The sequence below is a fragment of the Lissotriton helveticus genome, chromosome 3_2 (assembly GCF_964261635.1).
Source record: "Lissotriton helveticus chromosome 3_2, aLisHel1.1, whole genome shotgun sequence".
Taxonomy (NCBI): domain Eukaryota; kingdom Metazoa; phylum Chordata; class Amphibia; order Caudata; family Salamandridae; genus Lissotriton; species Lissotriton helveticus.
The window spans coordinates 118,111,876-118,139,197 of record NC_136062.1 but is presented as its reverse complement, the minus strand read 5'-3'; the positions used below and the strand labels follow the sequence as shown (position 1 = coordinate 118,139,197).

Sequence of the window (27,322 nt, the reverse complement as noted above, 5' to 3'; positions counted from 1 at the left end):
GAGATAGAACCATTCTTTCAAAGACTCTATAATGGGAGTTACATTCTTATTGTAGATCGCAGATGTTGTACTCTTATGCCCGGGACTCCTTATCTCGTAACTACGACTGCGTAGGTCAAGTGCTGTGGACGCTCATTGTTCCCCAGCTCCTTTCCAGACAGGGAGGCAAGGGCATGGCCCAATTTGAAAATTACTTCTATTCGAATAGATACTTTAAGCAGAATGAAAACAGTGCTTCTTCAGACGCCTACAAGGCTCACGTCATCAAAAGAAACGTATGATCTACAAGTCGCAAGGACGACTGCAGAGATACATTCATTGTTATCAACTAATTCCCCCATACATTTCGCAGAAATCCTGAATGAAATCTTAAATATTTCTGATACCAATGGGGTCTCAAAGGTATTTAAGACAGTATTTTTGATGGCATTAACACCATTCAAAGCCATACTGGGTATTTTTCCAGATTTCGTCCATTCGATTTTTGGCGGACTTCCCCTGATCTTGGGACTAATTGCAGGAATCCTATTCTTAGTCTTTATTTTTCGTTATGGCAACCCATGTCACAGACAAAACTCTTGCGACAAGGGAAGAAACAATCCTAGCCATTGGATACCGGGACCGGATATCAAAAATCCTGGGACTCTCCCGGCTTAGAGACCTGAACATGACTTGGTTTCTATCATTTCGACCAATGTGGCAAAGATGTGTTTTACCTGTATTAAGGTGTCTGCTATGCGGAGAAGAATGCGTGTTAGACACCTGTCTGACGCTACAATCGGATGCGCCAATGGATGCAGAAACATTGTTGAGCCCGATCAAGGTTCACGCTTTGTGCTGCCCTCAAAGGCTACCAATCCTGATGACGGCATTCGTGGAAGCTTCACCACTACGATTGAGGGGTAGTGAAGTTCAAGATGAAAGCAGCATCGAACAGGTACGACCTTCTGTCAGCAATGCGAATCAGAATGTCAATGGAGACAATCATGCGCACGAATGCATGGTTACACCTTTTTCCGAGTTAGTGGAACTTTCCCAGGAAGCTGTTGACAGCTTTTTCGAAAGCCTAAATGATATGATGTTTCACCAGAGCAGAAATAGAGACTTTTGAGCAAGCTCGCACACGGCGTTCCCTGAATTCGGCCTTCAACTTTAAAAATAAAGTCACATGAACAATTTTACCTCCAGTTCACGGACAGCAATTTTTCAGCAGCCCCAAAATATTTTTGCATATTTTTCGGGACACTATCTTCTGCTTAAAGTAAGAACTATTCTTAGAGAACTAAGGTTTCTAAATTTTAGATAGCTTATAGACATTAGCTGCCCGCTGGTATGTTCATAAATATTTTATTCTGTGATGGAATGGTCTCGAACTTTTTTTCTGTATTAAGAGCCATTTCATGTGTAAATTCTCATATACCAAATAGCAATAATGTATACAAATGCGTAATTACTTTGGCATTATTCTACAGCTTGAGTGCATACAATACATATGATTGCAATTCTTCCGTATATTTGAAAAATTTAAAAATGCATTTATGTATTTTGGGGTGGTAAGGTATACACTATACTCTATAGTATGTTTTACTATGCATAGATTAGTAAATATGTCCATAGTTAGCGTGGAGTGGGTGTGATGTATTCCTATAGGTTCTGAATCGACCCCCCTATTCCTGACCCTATTCTGGTTAAACAAACCAACAAGTTAACTAGCAGTCAGCCCATGAGGCAGAAAACCCCCATGATGCAGATACCGTTATCTGACGCAGTCACACTACGGCACAGGAACGTGTTATCTGATTAGGTCATAACGCTTGCGATCTAATTAGACAAGCGATATTCCTCCAGCCCCTGATAAGGCATACGGAGTTCTCATAACAAATCAAACCTATGACAACCTGGGCAAAACCCTGCGGCCATTGTTTTGATTTCACCGAGAACTTCAGCAAAAGAATGTGCTAACGAGCAAGTCGTATGACATCCTTATTGACGTATCTATGTCCATCCTTACGTCAATCTCGGCACCTTAAAGGTATAAATATTACCGATATTGCCCTATGCAAACACACGCGGTGGTGACGAGACGGAGCAGCCATACTTGCCGAAGCGAAGAGCAGAGCAGACCCCGCTGGCGCAGCCCCGCCTTCCTGACGCGCTGAGAACGAGACGCGCTGTTTTCTCCTGCCGAGAAATCCAGCACCGGCGCTTCCGGGTAGCCCTCGCAGGCAGCCTGGAATATCGAGACCAGAGAGAGAGATACCATCCCTCATTCAACCTAGATTCCAGGTACAGAACTGAATAACCCCTCGCAGAGAATTCTTTAGTTATTCACTTGGCAAAAACAAACTTAACTTAAACTGTAACTTTCTATTCCCGCCCACGTATTAGGCTTAGGTCAGGTACATGGGGTAGGCGTATTTAGAAACACCAGTTGAGTACGTTTAGTCAAATGTATATGTGTATGTAATATATTTTATTCATTTTAAAACATCTTATGGCTTAGAAACCATATCAATGTTTTTACAGTATTATTTTATACTTCTGCTTCTAATGTATGCACTTTACTTAACCATAAGTATTGCAATAATATCGATCCATTTCTCTTGTACAAGAAAAGAGACTGATCAATAAATAACACCTTTTTATTGAACACGCCCGTCTCTTCCTTTTCTCTACATTCTGATGAGACTAAGAATGCACGTACTGACTGAGTAAAATAAATTGCCTTTTGTTCACACGATTCTCGAGATACACTCTTGATTAGGGGAGAGCAAAGTTGTCATGTTCTATGGTTGTCAGAAACTAAATCCCTTCTTGTCTAATCAGGGAAGTTAATTCCTTCCTGAACATTCGAGAAAGTTTCTAGTGAACTCTGAGCTAGCTGGCAAACCCAAAACTTTAAGTCTAATATCGACAGTAGTAGACCTAGTTAACGTCTGGTCTAGGCCTTTACTATTGAAGGTATTATTCCAATGCGCAGAGCCTATTGGGATAATAGGAACTACACTACAACAACCATCCAGGATTTGCAGAAGCATCTTGAAATGGAAGGCTGTTTAAGGAATTCTGTTATTTTGCCATCAGCCAATCAGAACGTTTCCTTGTGGTTAGATCCTTCTAGTTGGCTGATGGCAATTAATTCATTAGACTTCTTTACATTTAGGGAACATAAGCAGTTCAGGGAAGGAATTAATACTTTTGTTTCTAGTTTGCACACAAAATGGATTTTTTTTTTTGTGTGTTGGGATACGCCACGCTGAGAACATGGGGATCAATGTGGAAAAGCGGAATCTTGCCATTTGCCTTTTTGGTTAATAAGTGATACTGTTGAGGATACCATTTTCTGAATTAGGCGGGGAAGATGATGCATTAGTGATATACTAGTGCATCATCTCCCCCGTCTAATTGAGAAAATGGTTTGTTTTAAGTTTGTGATTCTTTTCATACTATTTTTTAAACTAAAATGCTTCAAGTGATGCCTATCTTTATAATTATGCACTAAATGCTCCAATCGTCTTTCTCTTGTTTGATGGGAACTGTGCATATTTGTTTGTTGGTTAGGAATTCTTTCTGCTGTGTCCCTGCCATGTATCTAGATGCTATTCCTCCACTCAATGCAATACATCTGTACCCGACACATATAGTAGGTATTTGAGTTGACTAATTCATGAACTAGACCATTACTTTAAAAACTGTCTCTGTGATATTATTGATAATCTTTTGTTTCATCATCAAAGTGAACACCAATACTTAAGTCATTATTCCCTGTTATTTTTTGGAACCACTGTGCCAAATAAAGGAATCCTATGTCTGATGGTGTTAGGCAGAGTTGTCGTTTGTCGGTGGAGTTGCATTGAGAAACCAGTCAGTGATTTCACCGCACTTCATATCGTGGATTCACATCAACCTTATAGATTGCCACACCCACTATACTTTATTTTAATGTTTTCAGTATCTGATATTTCCCTCTTATGTTATTTAGTTTCTTGCTTGCTTGTGTGATCTCTAATATTGCTAAGGATGTTTTTGGTTGTTACCTTTTTTGGGTATTTGACACTTGTTAAGTTTTGTATGCTTTGACAGTGATCAGAGTACCCAGTCATCAAGCCGTGCGCAGCAAATGCATGCCTTTTCTTGGATTCGGAATACCCTAGAAGAGCACCCAGAGACTTCACTTCCCAAACAAGAAGTCTACGATGAATATAAGTAAGTTTTAAATGTTCTTTTTCTACTGATGTTTTTTTGTCATTTTGCATTGCTGGTGTTTTGCTTATTTAGTAGGAAACATTCAATGATGGAGAAACTATACGTGATTATATATTTTCTGCATAATACTAATCACCATAAATTCCCCCTCTTAATGTACTTCCCAGGCACCAAACTGGATCTGGAACTTTTTCTCAGCAATGCTGTAACATGTCACTAGGTAGCGCGGTCTGTCTCCATGCTGGGTCCCTACCACCTTGAAACTGATGGAATTGAGTCACGTAAAAGTACCGCCACTCATGCGCTCTGATTTGTCTAAAAGCACCACTCCTTTGCGCTAACGTCAGTTCCTTTCTTTCCACACCTTCTGAACTAGATCAGGAGCTCTGCTTCCAAGTTAGTCGGCCTTATGATGAGTTGTAAAAAAAAAAAAAAAAAAGTGTGCTATGGAAAAATGTCCTGCTAACTCTTCCACAGTCTCCTTCAGGGTACCTGAGTACGCAGCCGATTTCTACCAGCTATCCCGGTGCACTCAAAGTTTCCAGAGCCATTGGCAACGTGCAGCAAATCAAGGACTTAACATAGGACATGCTTCAAATTTTGTGCACTTTTCGGGCTATCTCTGTCACACCATCATGCCCCAAGGATATGCATGAGTGTCCAGGCATGTTCATGCCAGTTAATGCTAATATTATGGGGAATTTATAAAGCGCGCGGCTACTCCGAGGAGTGTCCCGGCGCTGAGAAAGTCCCCCTTGAAAAGAGAGACACTAGTCACCCACAATCCTGCACAGCTTCAATACTGATGGAACAGCCAGGTCTTGAGTTGGCGTCTGAAGCTAAGAAGCTCAGGTTCTTGGGGGGCGTGGCCAAACGAGCTGCGAAATGGCCGCCTAACTCGCGAGCTCCGCCGGCTGCTTCATTAATCCTACCATAATCTTGGCTGTTTTGGACGCAACACGTCTGATTTTGGTATCTACTGATTCCGCGGGAACTGCGGCATCCTCGACCCAAGTTTCATGATCAAGACACAAGTGCTGCTGAAGTTACAGACTCCGGTTGCCAAGACCACTAAGGGGACGCACTGAGGTCCGGAGGCGCCGGAGGGCGCACCCGGGCGCCTCTACTAAACTGGGATCGGGGACGCACAGGCCGCATCGACCCAGAGACCTGGTGACGGGTTAAGGCGCTGTGCCCACACGGGAAGAAGTCGGTTAAGATCGCCGCCTGAACTGTGTAGACCCTCGCTGTGGTACTACTTTGTGTGACATTCATTCCTCCTCTGATCTTAGCTTAACGGCTACCCCGCCGTACTCTACAGTGGGACGAGCCGCCATTTTGTATTGGGCTGTCTTGCCGGGATCACTGCTGCGCGAGCGGCCAAGCTGCGGACCCTGTTCGATATAAAACTGCATCGAGCGTGAACAAATCCCTCCACGGAGCAGAAAAGAAAGCAGTAGATGCCCACGACCCACATCGTGCGTGTGGAGACAGGGGATGATCTGCGGAGCATCTAGTCAAGCTGCAGTGGTGTTTGTGTGTCGGAGCTACCGACGGCGACCGCCATTGCCTCTCAAAGATGCAAATGTCCGAGTCACCGGGATCCCGGAAACCACCGCGATGGGGAAAATGGAAATCTTCATTACTGAACTGCTACATGATCTCTTTGACCCCAGCCTGTCTCCGGTGTTCACTGTGGAACGAGCGCACAGAACACTGGGCAAGAAACCCCCTGTAGGAGCTCCACCCCGACCAATCCTTGTGAAACTACTCAATTACCAGGATAGAGACTTCATTTTGCGTTTGACAAGGGAAAAAGGGAAAATAACGCACAAAGGGAACAACATTTCTTTCTATCCGGATTTCACGCCTCTGGTGCAAGCGGCCCGCAAAGAGTTTCTACCAGCGAAGCGGATGCTGCTCCAAGCTGAGATCCCATACTCCCTCTTGTACCCGGCAAAACTAAAGGTTATGCATGAGGGCACGGCCCACTATTTCCTGGATGCCAAGTCTGCTCTCAAATTCGCGAAACATGTATGTGGGCCCAGATCTAAGAGGAGATCTCCTGCTGAGGTAACCGGGGATAACCCAATGAGTGACAATGAGTGACTTTGGTCCGCCGCTTCGTGCTGTTCCCTCTGGGTGAACCCGACTTCTTCCTACTATTACAAGCCTGATCTCACTAACCATACTGTTCTACATTCAAGATTATGCACTCTGCTGTCACTGCTGTCTGTTTTTGCTTTAGTTAACTGACTATATTTCTGTGTTTCAAGGCATGGGTTCGAGGCTGACTGTGGTCCTAGCTGGCCAGTCGTGCCCTCGATCCTTCTACTGGTCGAATAGCCTCACATAGTGCAGCCACCCTGTGAAAACAGGGGTGTGTGCTCGAGACGCCGCGCCTCCGAGGGGTGTCTCCGGCAATTCAGTGTTTCTACTGATCAAACGCTTTTGGCGTGTTAGGGGGGGTTATGACACAACCTGATTGGGGGTTGGTGTGGGTGGCGGGTGGTCGAGGGAACGGGGAATGTTGGCGAGTTGTTGGTACTGCATGGTCAGAAGGTTCTATCTTAGAGTATGGCATTCTATTATGAGTCAATCAACACATGTACTTACTGCCTTCGGTGTAATACGATGGGTGTAACGAAGGTTTTAACATGGAACATTAGAGGCTTGAATGATACCAGGAAATCCAGGTTGGTGCACAGTTATCTACTAAGACACAACGTTGACATCTGTTTCTTACAAGAGACACACATTAATTCCACGGCATCCCCTAGACTCAAACATTCCAGATGGGGGTACACATATTCAGCTATATTTTCTAACTATGCTAGTGGTGTGGCTGTACTTGTACGCAGGGGTATTGACTGGAAAGAACATAAGGTGATAAGCGACACGGAGGGCAGATATGTGGTGATACATGGCACCCTCCTAGGCAAAAATGTGATACTAGCGGCTGTTTACGGGCCGAATGTGGACGACGCGGGGTTCTTCAGGAAGGTGTGGGCGCAGATAACGATTCTAGGCTGCCCCACAGTCATCTAGGGTGGGGACTTCAATGTAGTCATGGATGATTCATTGGATAGACAGGGCGCTTCCAGACAGTTGCACCCGCAAGCCAGCCAGGCGCTGAGAGACATACTAGATGAAAGCTCTTTAATAGACATATGGAGATCCCGAAACACCCACACTAGGCTGGGCACCTGTATATCTGCCCATCACGCTGCATGGTCCAGACTGAATTTCTGGCTAGTGTCTCAAGATGTGGCCACCTGGGCTGTTGATGTAGGTATCCTGGCCCGATCCCTTTCGGATCATGCTCCCTGTCTTTTAGTACTATACATTCCCGGGGCACCTACAAAGGCTTTCACCTGGCGCCTCCCGCCACATGCACTTCAGGATGCTGCCTTTACTGAAGAGATACGACAAGACATAAAAGACTACTTCACTAATAACGCAGGGTCCGTGACCACTGAAGCAGTACTATGGGATGCCTTTAAAGTGGTCATACGGGGTCAATGCATAGCACGCAAGGCCGGGGTTCTTAAGGCCATAAGAAGTACCATAGCTGGGATAGAAGGGGAGCTTCAAACCCTTGAACAATCATTCTGTGCTGACCCTACGCCAGACACGGCCTCTAAGATTAAAGCTAAATTGCAAGACTTTGCCGAGGAGGCCCAGCGTGAGCTGAAGTTCCTTGGTAAACAGGCTGAGGCACGACGATACGGCGAGGGTGACAGGCCCAGTCGCACTTTGGCTAGGATGATAAATTTCTCTGCACCACCCACGAATGTCCATACCATCATTGACGATGCAGGGGTCACGACGACGGGCCAAAATGAGATACTACAGGCGTTCACTTCATATTACTCCAACTTATACAAGTCCTCGCACGCCGCGCCACAAGACGCTTTAGCGTCTTATTTAGAGTCCATAGCGCTTGTGTGGTTTAACAATGCACACAGGCGATATATGGATCTCCAAGTCACGGTCCAGGACATTGCCAAAACAATTAAGGCTTTACCGCTCAACAAGGCTCCGGGACCGGATGGCCTTATGGCGGCATTCTACAAGACATATGTTGATGAGCTTGCCCCGCGGCTGCATGAGGTATTTGCTGAGGCTTTAGAGTTAGGAACACTGCCTGAATCTATGCGAGAAGCCCTTGTCATAACATTACTAAAACCAGATAAAGACGAAAAATGTCTAGACTCATACAGACCCCTATCCCTGATAAATGTAGACGTGAAAATTTATGTGAAAATAATAGCAAACCGTCTGCAACCCTTGCTCCCCATGGTGGCGCTTCCAGATAAGTCGGGTTTCATACCTGGCCGTGCAACCTCCCATAACTTAAGGACTGTGTTCTCGGTGCTACACTACTTGCACCCTGATGTACAGGCTGCAGTCATATTCCTAGATGCCACCAAGGCATTCGACTCTCTCGAATGGCCGTATCTCTTTACCATACTGGAGCGTATGGGATTCAGCCCTTTATTTATAAATCAGATTCGCCTCCTTTATACTGCCCCAAGGGCCAGGGTGAGAGTGAATGGACTGCTGTCAGACCCTTTTACAATTTCCAGAGGTACCAGACAGGGGTGCCCTTTGTCCCCCTTATTATTCGCAATCGCCATGGAGCCATTAGCAGCCAGGATTAGACAACATCATACCGCTAGAGGTATAAGTTTCAGTACCCGCAGCTTACTGATCTCGCTGTATGCTGACGATGTCACTCAATATGTGCATAATCCAGCTGAAAACCTAAATCCTCTACTGAGGGAATTTGTTAAATTCGGGGGTCTGTCAGGGGTCACTATAAATTGGACCAAGTCGGTAATGTTTCCGCTTACTGACAATACTTCCGAAGTGCATTCAGATTATTCCCTATGCTGGGAAGCAGATGAGGTTAAGTACCTAGGTGTTTGGATCAGCCGCAATCTCCAGGATCTTTGGACCCTGAATTTTGGAAGGGCAGTATCCTGGCTCGAGGGCAAGGTGGCAATTTGGTCGAAACTCCCTCTGTCTCTGGCTGGCAAAATTGCGCTTGCAAAAATGATCGTATTGCCAAAATTCCTTTATCTATTCCTGAACATCCCCATCCCACTGACACAATGCTTTTTCACCTGTCTGCGTTCGCACTTGCTGTCCTTAGTGTGGGCTGGAAGCCAGGCAAGACTCTCATGGACGTTATTAACACTGCCGCTACGTCAAGGGGGAATGGGTGCTCCAGATATGCAACTATACGTGCTGTGCGCACAGGCCCAATATCTGCACTTCTGGGCCTACCCAACACCTTACCAACCACACATGGCGGTGGAACTGGACACGGTGGCTCCGCTACCCTTAAATGTTGCTTTATATCGTAAAACTCCTAGGCCAACGGGAGATGTCGACTCAGCTAACATGCCCCGCTGGGCATGGCGTGAGTTGCAGCGGCGTGCTGCCCTGCCCTTGTTGTATGCACCTGCAATTCCCCTCAAACAGAACCCCATGCTCCCCTGCCTTGAGACAAGTGGTGGAGATGTATCCGTTGCGGGATCCAAATTACACACATTTGCAGATTTGTATCCAGAGGGTAGATTTCTGGACCTGCAGGCAGCGGAGGAACGCCAACCTCTGTCATTTGGTGACGCATTCACATATCACAAGCTTAAGTCTGCATGTAAAGCACTGGGGGACCGGTTCCCGGAGGAGCCACCGCACCTAAATGCTCTCCAGAATATACTGGCGAGGGCATCCCGGAAAAAACTGGTGTCACACCTATACAACTACATGCAGGAGCAGTCCCCTGTTGTGATGCCCAAATCTCTACAGCTGTGGAATGAAGAACTAGAGACACCCTTAGATGATGACCAGTGGTCATTCTGTTGCAGGCAGCTGTTGGAACTATCCCCAAACTACAGACTTCGACTTATCCACTTTAAATTCCTAGACAGGTTCTACCGCACCCCGATAGCTCTCCACCGCATGGGTGTTAGGGAGGATGATAAATGCTGGAAATGTGGGACTGACGGGGCTACTTTTTTGCATGTGGCATGGAGCTGTTCGGCCCTATTTGAGTACTGGTCGGAGATCTTTGTAGCTATTAATCTAATTCTACACAGGGAAGATGGTCCCTCCCCGCTCCTTGGCATCCTAGGGTGGGTGGCAAATACGGAACCCAAGCGCCGGAAATTGCATGCTTTATTGTTGTTATATACTAAGCGACAAATAGCTATGAAGTGGGGATGCAGAGCTAGGCCTAAATTCAAGGACTGGCTTTCGGATGTGACATGTGGCCACACACAGCTGGACGCATATTGGGACCTGATGCCTACTGCCTCACGGCCGCGGGATATCTGGGAGCCGTTTGTGCAGTGGTCACGTGATAGAGCGGAGTCCCCCCCGTCTGAGCCTGATGGCCCGTTGGTGTAGAGTTGGAGAAGCGAATGGGATCTGCCCCATACTGTTGCCTATGCAATTATACCACGAGTTTATGATGCACCTATTCAAACCGAGCACTGTTAATGATTGTGTTAAACACTCACTTGTATCTGCATGTAGAGACGCATTAATTATCCGTCACTCAATGTATTGACTTCATATGCCATGTAACTTTGTCAGACTGCTCCTAATTTTGTATGAGAACGCCGAGACTAGCAAATGTGCCTCATGCTTGTACCGACGTTAGCCTGTTTGAACTGTTATTAAACAAAAAAAAGTTCTATCCTTCCTTAAGGCGCAACAGCAGAACCTGCAATGCTTCACTTGTATTTGTATATGCCTATGCTGATATTATGTGTACTGCTGTGATTTAATATGCAATCTTTAATAAATACATTTAAAAAAAAAAAAAAGAAGCTCAGGTTCTTGTCTAAGGGAAGGAGGCAACGAGTTCCATAGTCTGCCCACTACAACCTGGAAGGAGCGACCCTCCCCCATCCTGGTCAGAGAGAATTTTGGCACCAGTAACAGATGTTGTGTCTATGACCTCACGTTCCTGGCTAGGGTGTGGGGTATAATTCTCTTCCAGATGTACTGAGCCCCACTATTATGCAGAGCCTTAAAGTCCAACACAAGAGACTTAAAATCAATCCTGGTTGTCATTGATAACCAGTGAAGGGTTTTCAAATGACTCGAGATGTGAGTCCTAGGCCCAGCCAGAGAAATCGCTCTGGCTGCCACATTTTGCACAACCTGAAGTCATCCCAGTAAGTAATACGGAAAGCCCAGGTAAAGTACATTGGCATAATTCAGCCTTGACATAATCAAGGCTTGGAATACCGTCTTCCTATGGGACAGTGGTAGCAGTGGTAAGTAGTTCCTCATCATTTTTAGGAGCCTAACACATGTGCCAGCCACAGATTGAACCTGCGACTTCATAGAAAGATCCGAGTCGAGCATGAGATTTTTCACAGTGGCGACAGGACTGGATGGAGAAGGTCGATCCTGGGGCCACCAATTACACCATTCTTCTCCAGGGGTATGACCAAAAAATAATAATTTCGGTTTTGGCAGAATTGCATGACAATTGGCTCTGTCGAAACCAATCAAATACCTCAGGCATTGGTGTATTAAACTTTCATTTAGCGGCTCATCCTTTTCATACGTGAACAATAGTTGGGAGTCATTGGCGTAAGTTATAATCTTAGCCCCGAGTTTCTCCGCTAGCTGTGCAAGTGGTGCCATATAAATTTAAAAAAGAATCTGACTCAGAACTGAGCCCTGGGGTGGGGACCAGAAAGATTGCTGACGGCCTTTCAAAAAGTGAGGAAAACCACCTAAGAACCGTGCCCCCAATGCCACATTCCCTGAGTCTCTGAGGGAGTCGTCCGTGGGGCACGGTATCAAAAGCCGCCGAGAGGTCCAGCAGTATCAAAACTGCCTTACCTCCTCTATCAAGGGTGGCTTTGATACTTTCATTGACTTCCAGTAAGGCCGTTTCGGTACTATAATTAGCTCTGAAACCCAATTGACTGGGATGAAGAGCATTTGTGGCCTCAATGAAGTCCGTGATCACCACATTCACATACTTCTCCAACACCTTGGCGATGAAAGGGAGCAGCGTTATGGGCCTATAGTTGCTAACTACGGCAGGGTCAGCTGATGGTTTCTTCAAAAGGGGGAGGATTTTACCCTGTTTCCACCACACTGGGACTTTTCCATCGGACAAAGAGAGGTTCAGAACTTGATTAACCGCTGGGTTCAGAACCTCAGCGACAGATGCTACTATTTTTGCAGGACAGAGATCCGTAGGCGACCCAGATTTTAACGCCTTCATGATGTTAAGTGAGGTATCCAGAGAAACAGGAGCGAACCCCACGAGCACTTCCTCCCTGAAATATTCTTTGGAGTCTGGCACAACATCCTGATTCATGCAGATGGACATATCAATGGTGTCTTGGATGGACTTAATCTTATCAAAGAATAATTTCGCCATCTGATTCGTCCATTTACAGGTGGGAGTGGAAGGACTCTGGGTAATATTGGGGGAAACAAAGTCTTTCACAATCTTGAATAGTTCCCTTCTACTATTTCTGGCATGATCAATTTTAGTAGCCAGGAAACTTTTTTTCTCCTCGCGCACTTTTATATAGTGCGCTTTCTGTGCCTGTTTATAGGTGTCTTTACTCAGAGGGTCAAAGCTTTTCCTCCATAAACGCTCTAGGCATTTACAAGCACTTTTACTCTTCCTCAACGCCTCGGTGAACCAGGGAGCAGAGGTATTTCCCTGAGTGTCGCATCATCTAGGGACCCCTCTACAGGGATAGGATGATGGTCTAATATGTCTACCAAAGAAACGGGCGTGATTAGCTTAAAGGATCTGAATTCCTTCGTTTGTTGCATACCGTGAGACTAGGCCCTATTAGACTCTTTTTCCAGCCAAAAGGTAAGCAAGAAATGATCGGACCAAATAATAGGAAGAGGGTTGTCGAAGTCAATGTTACATGTTGAAAAAATCTGGTCCAAAATGTACCCCTTATCGTGAGTGGGGGACAACAAATACGGAGCCATGCTAAAAATATTAAGTGATTTACATAACTTCTTGGTCTCTGGGTCTTCCTTTTTGTCAAAATGCAAGTTAAAGTCACAGAGGACCATGTATTGACTAAATCTAGCAGCGATGGGTGCTACTGCATGGCGAATAGACTCTAGGAAGCGGGCGGACGGCCCAGGCGGTCTATATATAATCGCTCTGGCAATATCTGGTGGGCAGTGACTGACCGATGAAATCCTAAATCCTTTCGCTCCCTCCAGGTCAGTAATAGGTATAGCCGAGCAAGGGAGATAGTTCCTATATATAATTGCTACCCCTCCCCCCATTACCTTCTCTGATTATCATATAATCAGGGGGTAAAGCGTTGGCGAGAGTAGGGTTTGATCCCTCGTGGAGCCAAGTGGGCCCTTCCCTGGTTTTAACTGACCATTAGAACCCATTCCAGGTCTAGTAGCTTTTCCGGTATAGACACTTACTCCCTTTCATCTGGACCAGCATCACGTGCCACTCATTGATGCCATGCTACTGGTGCTGGAAGAGTATCCGATTCTAATCAGAATGTCTAACATCCAATCCAACTTCAGCCCAATCTCGACCAAAAGTCCTCAACTGAAAGGCTATAAAATTATTAAAGTGCGACCGGTCATCATGTAGCCTGTTTCTGTAGGAATTCCATCCACCAAAGCAGTTGCACCAACAGAAGCTTTGTTATCTTTTCGCATCTGACTCTGAAAAAGGTACACACCCAGAGGGAGATGATGGTAGATGGATAGGGGAAGGTGATCTTCCCCCTTGTTACTAGTATGACATGTTCAGCGAGATCTTGTTGGTGGTCAGAGAAGACCATGGGCAAATCTGGCTCAAACAATTCATGATGGACAGAATGCAGCCAAGTATGTGATTTTCCCTGGCCTAGATGCTACCGACTCCCATCAGGAGATCATTTGCTGCGATGCTTGGATGCGTTCCACTGGAGTTTCTGGAGCTGTGCAAGCCTCTTTCATGGGGTATGCCTTTGATGGCCCACACTTTTTTAGTGAAAATGACCATTCTGCCCTGGAGCATTTTAAGGACAGTCTGGCCGTGCTGCGCTTCCTGGGGATGACTGTCACCAAGCAGTTCCCACATCCGTTCAGATGGCTACTCCTAGGGTTGGCATAGAGTCAGCAACATTTGCCCCAGCCTATGCAGCAGTCACCTCAGGCCTTCATAGACAGAGAAGGAGGGCTGACAAGCATCACGCAGGCTAGGAGGGCAACTAGTCCTCCTAGACCCCCTCTCCAACAGGAACAGCCTCTAAGCTGATTTACTTTGCCGTTGGTGGCACAGTCATCTAGTGGGAGAAGGATTCAGCATTTTCACCAAGGATGGTGACCCATTTGGTCCAACAGATAGTTCATTCAGATCGTTCAGCATAGTTATGCCTTACCCTTACTTTTCGCTCCACTGCATCTTTCCCTCACATCCAATCGCTTTTTAGACTAGAAACTGATTTTTGTTGCCTGAGATGTGAGTGTTGGTCTCCAAAGGTGCTGCTGATGAGTTTGGTACTTGCAAAGAGGAGAGGGCTGTTGTACTAGCTGTTTCCTTGTGCCAAAAAAGGACAAAGACCTTTGGCATATATTAACCTGTGAATGCCTTCTTGAAGATTTAAATGCTCTCATTAGACCAGATCTTTGGTGCTCTGGACCGCATGGTCTCCTTGAACCTACAGGATGCATATTTTCATATAACCATCCTGGAGTCCCCAGTTCAAGGCTGGCTTGCTGTATTTCCAGTTTGCTGGACTTTATTTTGGCCTCACCAATGCCCCTTGGTTGTTCACATAAGTGATGGCGGTGGTTGATATACCTTTGGAGTTTGGGGATGCCAGTCTGGCTGCTTTACCACAATAGGTCCCCCTGCCTGTCCTTCCTTCCACAGCCAAGGCTGGACTGGGAACCAATACCGGCCCTAGCAAACAGCTGATTGTGATGACCGATGCATCACTACTGGATTTGGAAGGTCATCTGGGAGAGGTGAGCATCAGAGGTCTTTGGTCCCCAGCAGAAGCGTGACTTCATATCAGTCTATTGGAGTTGCAGGTAATTTCTCTGGCGTGAAAGGCCTTCCTCGTCTATCGAGGTGAGGCTGATGGAGGTTCTCACTGACAACACCACCACCATGTGGTATTGCAACATGCAGGTCAGGGCAGGGTGGGTCCTAGGTCCTATAGCAGGAGACCCTGCGCTTCTGAAGGCGGTTGAAGCATCAGAGCATTTTTTTTATTGCGAGCCATTTGGTGGAGCCCTTGAGTACCAGAGTGGACGAGCTAAGCAGGCTGCGTGGGGCGGATCACAAATGGCTCCTGCATTCCAAGGTGGCGCATGACATCTCTGGCAGTGGGGAGAACTCTGGCTACATCTTTTCACCACCACCACCGAGAATGCAGTGTCAAATGTTAGTGCATTGGCATTTCCACGAGAACACTCACTAGGAGATGAATTCCAACTGGAGTGGAACTTAGGACTCATATACTCCTTCCCACCGTTGCCTCTCCTGCTCCAGGTTCTGTAAAAGATCAGAAACGACCAGGCCCAGGTTACTTTAGTGGCTTCAGATTAGGCTAGAACAGTTTGGTACTCTGAACGTCTGGCCATGAGCATCTGTACCACGGTCAAACTTCCAGGAGGCTATCCTTTTGCAGCAGCAGGACAGGATTCTTCACCCGAACCTGGGCAGTCTACATTTCCATGCGTTGAGATTGAGCAGCTGCGGTTAACTGTATTTTATCTGCCGCCTGAAGTGGTCAATGTCATCCTCGATGCATGCCCTTTCACAAAGTCCATTTACCCCAGTGCTAGGATAAATTTGTGGTCTGATGTGGAGTCTGCCAGACACACTCTTTACAGGGATGTTCTTTTATTTGTTTGGTCTTTGGCTCTGCAAGCCTTGTGGTGGGCATTATTAAAGTTTATTTGTCGGGCCTTTCTACGTTTGTCGGATCACCAACGCTGTTTAAATCATCTGAATTTGTTGAGGTTTATGAAAGGGTTAACACACACGTTCCCTTCCAAACCATTTGTGATGCCAAAGTCGACCTTAGTTTGGTCTTGGTGTTTCTCGTGTATGACCTTTGAGTAGATACACAACTGCTTGTTTCATCTTTTGACTTTAAAGACTATGTCTTGAACATTGTGATAACTTCAGTATGTTGCATGAGTGAACTTCAGGCACTGTTGTTGTAACTGCCCTACACCACCTGTTTTTGAACCTACTGGTGCTGAGGACTCGGACGGCCTGCTTGCCAAAAGTCATGGCTCCTTTCCACGTTGGGCAATTCATCACTCTCCCAGTGTTCTTTGCTTCTCCTCACCCCATCAGTAGGGCCATAGAAGGGCTTCAGGTTTATACATTGATCATACCAATGACCATCGGGTGGATGATCAGCTGTTTGTATGGTTCTCTGAGGGGAGAAGGATGGGTAGGGGTGCAGGAGAGGACAGAGTACACTGGCCAAGCAGCATGAGCAAGTCCATTCCACATGGGACTAGGCTGCTACCACTGTGATGGTGCACAGAGTGCCTTTCCTTGATATCTGCCAAGATGCTAAGTAAGCATTGGTGCAGGTGTGTTAATGAACACTGCTTCCTTGACAACCAGGTCTAATGGGAAGGACACCAGACCTGCAGGACTTTTTGATCTGAGTCCACTCCACAAACTCCAACTTTAGGAATTCCTACTTTAGTATCTATTCTAACATGAGAAATTTGCTTTTAGAAGTACCCAAGAAGAACTAGTTAATTACCTTTGGAAATGCTCTTTCTGGTGGATGCTTTATCTAAATGCTTATATATCTCTGCTCTTCCTCCTCCCTGTTTTGTGGAGAGGCTTCTTTTCAATATCTGAAAAGACCACATGTTATGAATCTGTACGCTAGTACCAACAATTGTCACGCTCCGCATATGAGGGCATGGAAAGAATTTAGCAAGTAACTAACGTAAGCTTGCAGGCGTGACTCGTCTTTCTCACTTCCAGGGCAGTTTGGGCGAAGAGGTGTGGCGCCGCGGCCAGGGCGACTGACGCTGGAATCTGGGGATCAGGGTTCGATCCCCGGCTCCGGCGGCAGGTTAGCCCAGCACCATGTGACTAGGGGCAATAGCTTGCTTAATCTTCCCGACGGCCCCCAGCGCCTAGAGACCCTAACGGGTGATTGTGCGCTATACAAATGTGGATTATTATTATTATTATTATTATTATTATTAATATGTCACAACTCAGTGGCGTGCAAGAGTATTGCTGAGCTAGCTTTCCAGATCTAATCTGGCACCTGAGGCGTATTCTAAGATCAGGAATCTGCAGTTAGGCAGAATGTCTACAAGAAAGAGGGTTATTGTGGGAAAGCAACTTGTTTGTTTGTACGTGGCCCAAATTGGAGTGTAAAACTTCAGTAATTCATTCAACTTTTGGATGAATCTCGTTTTTGATTAATACTTTTAACTACAGATTCCCCACATTGTGAATACTCTAGGCACTAGACTGGATCCAGAGGTTTTCCAAAGGTGTCATTGTGCGTCTCCGCATCTGCTCCTTCATGCCTTGAAAGTGACGTTGGGCCATATTATTGCTGCAACCTCTCTGCGTCAACATCAGTTAATTTCTTTCTGTGGCTACCGCCACAGATCCGGAGCTTACTCCCGCTGTTTCTATCTCTTGACAAAAAATATTTTACAAAAAACGTTGCCAGTGTGCAAGTGACAGTTCTCCCACTAAAAGTGTGAGGTTCAAATTCTTTTAGAATTTCGTCAAACAGATGTCAGTGACAGACTCTCACGAGGCCTGTCTCTGGTGTCGCAGCTCCTTGCACGACTCCAAGCCGAGGACGTGGATACATTCTTGGTCCAGAGACCACTCCTGACAGATTTCCTTATCTCACTCCAAGTCTTCAAGTGAGTCAAAATAGAAGCACCGGAAGTTGGAACATGGCTTCCATTCTTCCCCCAACTGCTATCAGTAGGCGGACGTCCCTTGTATTTCTCACTCACTCACAGCAGAAATGACTGGAATTAGATCTGATCCATTCCGAATTCTCAGGTCCATTGGTGATCACACAGCAGGTCAGTGCTGTGAAGGTTGGGTTACTGCCAGTGGATCCATCCCGGATGCCGACTGTGCCTCCTAACTTTGCGGTCCTTTCCGACTTGGGACCGATGCCTACTCTGACTCCTACCCCAGCGCTGGTCCCTTGTGTGTCGTTGTCATTTTGGCAGCCAGGCATCCCTCCACTAAAACAATTTATGATGGAAGCTTTTCTGCAGCAGCTTGATTAGCAATATTTGTTTAAGTTTGTGATGTGATTTTTGAAAGGGTATGTCCAGAGGTTCCCGCCAACAGTTTTTTTTCCCCAGTGGGACTGCAGTCTGGTTCTTAAATTAATAATGCACACCTCATTCCAGCCTATTAACAGCTGCTCTCTGAGAGTGATAACAATGAAAACAATGTTCCTCGTTACGATTAAGTACGCTTTCAGAGTGAGTGCACTTCAATCGCTTTCACTCTACTACTGTGTACATCACGTTCTTCCCAGACAAATTGGTACTAAGGACCAAGGCAGCATTCCTCTGAAAGGTTGACCATTGCCCTGCTGATGTTTTCATTCCTCCTCATCTGTTCAAAGAGAAAGAGAGACTCCGTCGCCTCGACCGTAAGAGGCCTCTGACTTTCTTCATCGTCTGCACAAAAAATAACCTGGAGGACACCTAACTCCCTGTGGGTTTCTTTGAGGCCAAAGAAAGAAAGAGAAAAAGAAAGAATGAGCAGTGCAGAAACGGACCTTGTTATGAGGGATGTTTTCTTTGTATAAAGATCTGCTGTAGTCTGGCCAGGAACAGCCTCTGGAAGGCCTACAGGCTCATTCCACCAGAGCCAAAGCTGCGATTACTGTTGTGACATGTGGAGGGCATGTTCTGGATGTTTGACATGCTGCTACTTGGGTGTCTCTTCATACGTTCGCGAAGCATTACTGCCTAGACAGCATGTCTGTTGAGAGGGGCAATTTAACTAAGTCCTATCAAGCAAAAGCCCTCCACATGGGAGGCACTGCTTTGGTATTTAATTTATTTAAAAGGTGATGAATCTGTGTTTAAAAGTATGCATCAGAAGAGCAAGTTACTTACCTTTGGATATTCCTATCCAACCAGAGATTCCTACCTGATCCACCCTCCTTCCAGTTTTTCGAATTGGACTTCTCTGGTCAATACTGAACAGATTCCACCATAGAGATCTGTACCCTTGAGCCATCTAATTCCTAAGAGCCCAATGCCTCACAGCACTGACAGATATCATAAAGAAACTGATGCAGAGGTGGTGGTTGTATTGTGGCCTGGTATCACTTCGGGTTGGATCGGTGCCAATGCAGAGCAGCTTAACACCACCTACTGGCGTGCAGGGGATTGGCTGAGAAAATTCTCCAGATCCAGCCTGGCATCTGTGGGTATTCAAAAGGTGAGGAATCTCCAATTATATCAAGTATCCACTTGAAAGACCACTACAGAAGGTAAGTAACTTATCAATATGTTTGTTGGTTTATAGAATGAAGTCATTTCACTGTAAGGGTTGTCAATGCAGCTTTGCTCTGTTGTCAGACTTGGCTTTTGAGAACCTATTTCAATGTTTGTATGTGGTTTGATCAGGCAGGTCGTCTTTTGACATTGTGGTTCTTTGGCGTTCTTTTTAAGCGATCACTCATTGCAGATGGTCGTAGATGTGTCGGAATATACTAATGTATTTTATTAAATGATTATTTTATGTTCGTATGGTTTAATTGCACAAAATTAAGTTGTCTTAAACCTAATCTCACAGGGCCTGTGAAATTTGGGAAATATTGACCTGGTCCCTGGGAAATATGAGTTTTATCCTTTTAATGACAGCCCACAAGCTACTCTGCAGAGCTTTGAGATTATTTAGACTATTATAAAAATGCAGCAATTAAAGGCCAAAGTATGCGGCAGGGTTTCCTAAATTATGCATCAAGATAACGGAAAGTATGCTCCTTATGTGGCTCATTCTCTGGCTACATTATTTTGACCCACTCCAGCTAGAAACCGGTTTGATGAAAACGGTGTAGCAAATTTTGTGGGAAGAGTGGCAAATCCATAATTATGCAGTAAACGCTGTAGCCAAAGGATTAGACAGTTCCACTGACTCTGATCACTGTAAATGCAGCCATTTTGTAATGAAAGGTAAAGAAAACATTAACTTTCTTATTCCACTTAGTGCCCTTTGCTAGCTAAAACTTGAAGAGAGCACCTTCAACAATCTCGCCCTTCTTCAGATAAAATGTGTTTTTAATAAAGCAAAGAGTTTTTACCCTAAAATTCTACATTCCTAACTGTGTTATTATTCATTTTGATTGCTGACAATCAACATTATACTTACTACTGCTGATAAACATATATTGAAAATAATGTTTTTTTTTAATAATAACTACCACAATAGGCATGTAATACTAAAACATTGGAATTTCAGTATTTGAACACATTTATGGTCATATTTAAAACCACTTATTATTTTTGATGTTTAGATCCTCCCCAATTAGTTACATGAGTGATGTATTATTTCTGAAATCTACATTTTAATTCTTACTTGTTGCCGCATATTCTACTCTAAAATTATCCCTGGTTTTGAGACTAGATCTGAAAAGTTTAGCACTTTGAAAAATCATTGCTAGATGGTGTTGCAGTAAGGTATTAAATCTCGCGGGGACAGTGCAGCTCCATAAAGTTCCAGCTAGTGATATCGGTTCAATTTTTGTGCATGCCTCAGTCACTGAAATCTGAAACCAGACAGTGGGTTGTTGTTTTTTTTCACATGTGTGGTTGTGTGCATCTATGTATGTATGTATGTATGTATGTATGTATGGATATATGTGTGCCCCCTGAATATCGAAGTCAGAATATTGTGGTGTGGATATATCGAGTTAAAATATGAAAATTAACTATTGAATGGCAGATGTAGATTTTCTATACCGGACACCATATATATGTACCTAGACAATATATACATCTTCAAGGTGCATAGATGTGTAGTGATAAATAATACATCTATAATTCTTTTATATGCACTTACCTTGCAATATTTTGTTCTTCAGTAATTTTTTGTCCTCCCAAAATTTAATGTAGATATTCAGTAATATAATTGTGTATATATATATATATATATATATATATATATATGAATCAGAGCTCGCCCGACGCCAAAGGCGCCACCAATTCGTTTGTCAATCAGGATAAATGACGAAGAGTAGAACCCAATTCTGGTGCCAAAAACTATATATATATACATATATATATATATATATATATATATATATATATATATATATACACATATATATATATATATTTATCTATGTGTGTGATAATTCAATTTCCTATTGAAAATCATTGTGTAGTTATGGTTACAGAATAAAATCTAAAAATCCCTGAAATTAACTTTTTTTTAATCAATCAGTTAAGTTTGTTTCAGCTTTCAGCCTTATAACAAAAAAGAACAATTAATGAATACATCAATACTTAATACATAACACGTGTAAAATACGGTTGGACAAGCGTGTTGTCAAACTATTACACATAAGCAATAGTACTTATATGATCAACTACAAATCAACATCCTTGTAAACAACGAATATGCATAAGAGTATAAAGAGACACTAGCAGCTACGGACACCCCCATAATAGATGTTCCAGATAAAAACAATTAATTAGTACTTTAAAGCATAAATACATAAAAACATGTGAGATGCGATGGAATAAGCGGGTTGTCAGCCTAAAGCATGTAAGCAATAGGACTTAAATGATCAGCCACTACAAATCAACATCATGATAAAGGTGCATGTGCATAAATATGTGAGGAGGAGACATAAGCCACAGAACACCCAGTATAATAGATATTCCAGCAAAAACAGGGTTAGATTGCTAAGGCAACTGGGAGCTCCCTCAAGCATGGGTGATTGGTTTGAAGGGTGTGGTTAAGTGGAATAGATGCTCATTTAATGTGATACATTTATTCAAGCACACCAATACTATACTATTAATTGTTCGCACCGAGCCACTTCAAGAAATGATTATTGATTCAGCCAGAAGTGATTTTCTGTGCAGCCCCATCCTTCACGGCGATGTGTGCAGTGGCTCTGCAACTTATTATCTCGTCCAAACACACTTCTTGTTTTTTTCCTGCAGGAGCTATTGTGACAATCTTGGCTACCATCCATTGAGTGCGGCTGACTTTGGAAAGATAATGAAAAACGTCTTTCCCAACATGAAGGCGCGTCGGCTGGGCATCAGAGGCAAATCCAAATATCCTTTACGTGTCTTGAAGTTTGTGACGTATTTCTTAGTTGGAATGGCAGGAACGTACCTCGTTCCAGAGTCAGGGCAAGTTAGGATAATGTTCTCCATTGCAAGTAACTTAACACCAGCTGCTTTCAGCCTTCCGCCCAGTGAACTGTTTGCAGCACTGTTTGTTGTGACTGTTCTGTGCCTGCTTACTGCTGCTCGTGTTGTTCATCAAGAAGCTAAATATAGAAGTTCATTCTATTCAACAAGCCCAAACAATTTCCCAGAAGAACTGTATGGACAAAGCATAACTATATAAACCAAACTCTGCTTTTAGTTATAAGGCTAACCTTGCAACAATGCATGTTTTAACAATAAGAAAATGAAAGCTGTGGCAAATGTTCATTTTATTGGTTTAACAAATATAGCAGGTAATAACAGCACTTCATGCCAAATTAACATGCACAGTTACACTGAATAACCTAATCCATGTAGATTGCCTTAGAAGTTAACCGTTTAGTCTCTAGTGCGTGTGTGTGGGGAATACACGCCTGCAAAACCCCTACAATTCGCCGGTTATAATATGCAATATTCAACAAAACGCACGTCTTATTGCTAGACTCCTTTTTGCTCATGTACCATCGACCAAGGAGTACACTGAGCATTGTAGGAACTATGAGCTTTGGTGTGCCTTACACACCTTAACTGGCTATTTTCAGAGGTTGTACAGGTTTATGTTCGCTGAACCATAATTAACCTTTTACATGATTTTTTCATAAACTTTCTATCATCTGTTTATGATTTACTTCATTTACCTGCTGTTCACCCGTCCTTCCTGGTCCTGAATTAATTCCTGCCACAGACGACCACCCCACTGCTGACGGTCTCTGGTTATTCGCAGCAAGGGTTGGCCACAGGACCAGCCTATAACGAGTCTCAGTGCCCAACCCCCCACAGCAGCAAACCCTGCTGTGCGCAGCGTAGTGGAAGTTGGCCTCCGCCCACTCGCTGAAGGTGGCCAAACCCTATTGAGTCTGTTCTTTTGCTGTGTGCAGAGGGGACTGTGTGCAAGGCCTGGCTGTCTGGTGTAAGCATCCAATCCTTCTACAGATGGCCTTTAGCCATGCGCAGTAGCAGTTAGATATAATGCCCCGCCTTTGGTCAGGCTTAGTATCCAATCCACTTGCTTACTGTAAGGCCTTGTGGCCGACTCGCAGCCGGTTATCAACCCCCTCTGCCTTCTGCTATGCACAGCTGGCATTGACTGTAGGACCTGGCCTATGGTCAGTCACTGTGCCAAATCTTCCACAGGCAGACAACACAAATTGGCACATCTTTGGGTATGTATAGTGGGGGTAGGCGTCATGTCCTAGCCCGTGCCCAACCCTTGGCAGGCAGTCACAGTAGTCGGCCTTGCACAGATGCGTGTGGGGGGGGGAGGGGCTGTGGTGTTGGTCTCCTCCACTTATTGGAGCACTTTTTGCGGCACATCCACAGGTTTTCCTGTTCTTGCTGTCCAACAGCCTTTTCCACTGTTCCTTCAGGACCCTCCCATAGTCCTTCTTGTGCTTGACTAGATGCTGTCTAATCTTCAATGTTTCAAAGAAGTGTAGACTCCTGCTAAGTTTGTTGTCGCTGATTTCTCAGGGGACCATTCTGGCATTGACCAGATTCTCACATTTGGATCGCTGAAAAAACACCCAGATGTCCAGCTTTTGCAGGTTTTTCAGTACCAAGTTTAAGCAGCCAATGTCATCTTTTCTTCCTACTGATGAGCACTGGTGGCAGTGGCGTAATGCAAGTGTCATCCTGCTGCCGAATAGAGCCACCCCAATAGGATTTGGCCTCCCTGAAAGGTTGATACTCTCCCCCACCCCCTATCGCCTGTTCTGCAGGAATTGCATGGGACCTATGTCACGCCCCTGGCCAGTAGGTGGTCCTGCAGTACTCCTTCCTCTGCCATTGATGGCATAAATGGTGCTCACAGCAACATTACCTTCTCCAAGAATTATATGCTCCGATTTCTCTTTAAAATGTAAACTTGCAAATGGACTCAACAGGGATTCCATAGACTGTAGAAGAAGTTCGGCCCCTATTACTTGGGCTTGGGCTGGAAACCGCCGACCCGGCTCAACAAAATAAATTGTTAACTATGAGCAACCCAAATGTGTTGTAAGTGAGATGACTATTTCGAGGCCGCAGACTCTACTTGCCCAAAATAGGGGCTATGGTCGGCAGCCTCAGTACCTTGACCATGGATTATGAAAGTGAACCTTACGAAGGACCACATGTATCATATTTTTGGTACAGAGGGCACGAATATGGGCACCATTTTGAGTTTTTGGAGTCTGCAGCCTTGAACTCTAGTCTGCGTACCCCAGCTCACCTACAGTTATCATTGTTGAATTTTAATCTTGGGGGAAGAGAGGTTAAGGTGTGCTCACCATGCCACCCTTTGTGGCCCTTTATTATTTACATACTTGAAAGCTCTGGGACTGTGCTTCGTATCCTGTGCTAGTGGCCCCAAGAGAAATGTTCTCCTGCTTCCACCCAATTAGTCTAACTTCTGATACCACAGTCCTGAAAGGGGTGACAGGAGCAAAATACTTACTCATCCAAGGAGAGAACTTTTTTAAACAAAATGTGTAGTTAGAATAACTATAAAACTCAAAGGTCAACTCTTTAAAGCTTACATGGCATCTTTTTCACATGTTAATATCTAAAAAAACTATTGTATAGGTATACATCAATGAAGCAAAAGAATGCTCTCTGGGTAAAGGTCTACTTTCATGTCAAGTGTGATGTAAATCTGTTCAGCAATATTACCTTTAAATGTGAACAAAATATCCTTTGGTAGCTAAAATGGAAAGCATGGCCTTTTTTTTTACTTCCCCACCCGATTAACTTGTTTTTTGTATTCGTGCCCAGAACTGATCGAAATGTGGCATACTGGACATTTACTGACTACGCTAAGCGAGTGCCAGAATTGGTGCAGAGCTATCCATGAAGTTAAAGGCAAATAAAAAAATACCTTTTTAGTGGAGAGTTTGACAGAATCATTATTACACAGTGGTGAAAATAAATACATGTTGTGGCTGTAGCATTGAAGATATTTGTGGCCCAATAACACGTGCTACTTAGAAAAACTGTACTAATATATTTCACTTTTGTTTTTTGATAAGCAATTTTATTGATTTTTAGAAGCAAAAAAATAAACAGACACTGTGACATACAACACATTTCAGTACATTCACAGAACATTCCCTCGTTTGGCCCAGCGACGGATAAAATCTAGATTGCCCCCCAATCCTTCCAACCATAGTCCGTGTCAGATCAGCCTAGCAAGCCCAACCATTTGCCCCATATACGTCCGTGTTTGGCCAGACAGCCTCTTGCCTCATACACAGTTTTTTCTTCGATGGCACACCGGTCCACCCCCTACACCATTTTGTTTTAGAGGGAGCTGCTGAGTCTTTCAATGCCTCTGCAATGTCTCTTTTGACCACCAATATGGCTGTCTCAGGAGCAACTTGTCAGTCCAGGAACCATCCAACCCTTCCATCTCCCCCAGGAGAAGAGCAAGAGGACTAAGGGGACTGTCCAACCTAGTATGTCACTCAATTCAACTATAATTAATGCCCAGTATTTGGAAAGGATGGCGCAGGACCATATGTATGGTAAAAGTTCGCTGGTTCTGCCTCACAACATGGGTATTTTGGGGACGGGTGGAAGCCCACTTTGTGTAGCCTCGCAGGAGTAAGATATGCATAGGGTAGATAAAAAATTTGAATGAGGCAGAACCTGGCCGATCAATGCATCTCTCCAGTCTTTCTCCTCTAAAGGACCAACCCAGTGCTCCCAGCGGGTCCTAAGGGAGTTTAGTGTGGACGGGGTGTTGTTTATCAGCGATCTTTGGATTTGGGATATACCCCTTTTCTCCAGATTCCCCATGAAGAGCTGAGCTTCCATTGGACTAAATTCTGGGATTGTTGTGTTGTCGGGAATGTGGAGGTCAAGGGCATGCGCAATTGGAAGCATTTGTAGAATTGAGTAGATTGCAGGAAATACGTTTGCAGCCGCTCTCTGAAGAACGACAAGTGCTTACCCTTCCACCCTTACCCTTCCACACATCGCCCAATTGAGTTATGCCAATCAGGTCTAATTTCTGAAAGCACGCTAGTGTCCCAACCTCCCGCAGCCGAGTGCTGCACCAGAGGGGCGACTGAAGTGTAATTTTGGCACCCTATTGAGTGTGCCACTGTGCGGACTGCCATGCGAGGAGGGCCATACGGGTGACCACTGGTAGAGTTTGAGGAATTGGAGCCCCATATAACATGGCCTGGACCTGGGAGAATCCAAGGCTTTCTAGTTCTAGCCAGTAGGCCGGATCTTATCATCTACCATTGAACCAGTCGTGGATCACCAAGAGGTGGGTGACCAGGTAGGGGTACGTCATCCCCATTCCCCCATCATATGGGGGCCATCAGCAGTGTGTGAGGGCCAGCCTCGATCTCGAGCAACCCTATAGGAAAGTCGTGGTCACTCCATCCAGCCCACGGAACCAACTGCCGGGAAGGTGAAGCGGGAAATTCGGGAGTACATATAGGAGACCAGGCAGAACCATCATTTTCAACAGGGCGATCCTACCGAGGGGGTTGAGTGGAAGGGATTTCCAGCGACGATGGTCGTCTTTCGTACGTTTGAGCAGTGGGCTGAGATTGAGGGACCAGGTCCGCACCGGCAGAAGGGCCTCCCAACTACCGATATATTTAAAAGAAAGTCTCCGTAGGGGAATGTCTGTTTGCCAGTCCGCACATTC

At 44.8% G+C, this 27,322-nt stretch overlaps 1 protein-coding gene across 4 annotated transcripts in view; it reads left to right on the top strand.

The window, feature by feature from the left end:
- The window catches only part of RFX7 (regulatory factor X7), a 511,194-nt gene that overhangs the window by 314,650 nt on the left and 169,222 nt on the right, over positions 1–27,322 (top strand). Inside the window, exons 4-5 of one of the 4 annotated variants that reach the window (XM_078684878.1) lie at positions 4,084–4,206; positions 22,408–22,524. In XM_078684878.1, coding sequence (XP_078541004.1) covers positions 4,084–4,206; positions 22,408–22,524 — 240 coding nt within the window. Of the gene's footprint in view, positions 1–4,065; positions 4,207–22,407; positions 22,529–27,322 lie in introns of all 4 variants that reach the window. The other 3 variants (XM_078684877.1, XM_078684876.1, XM_078684875.1) reach the window with 3 other exon arrangements.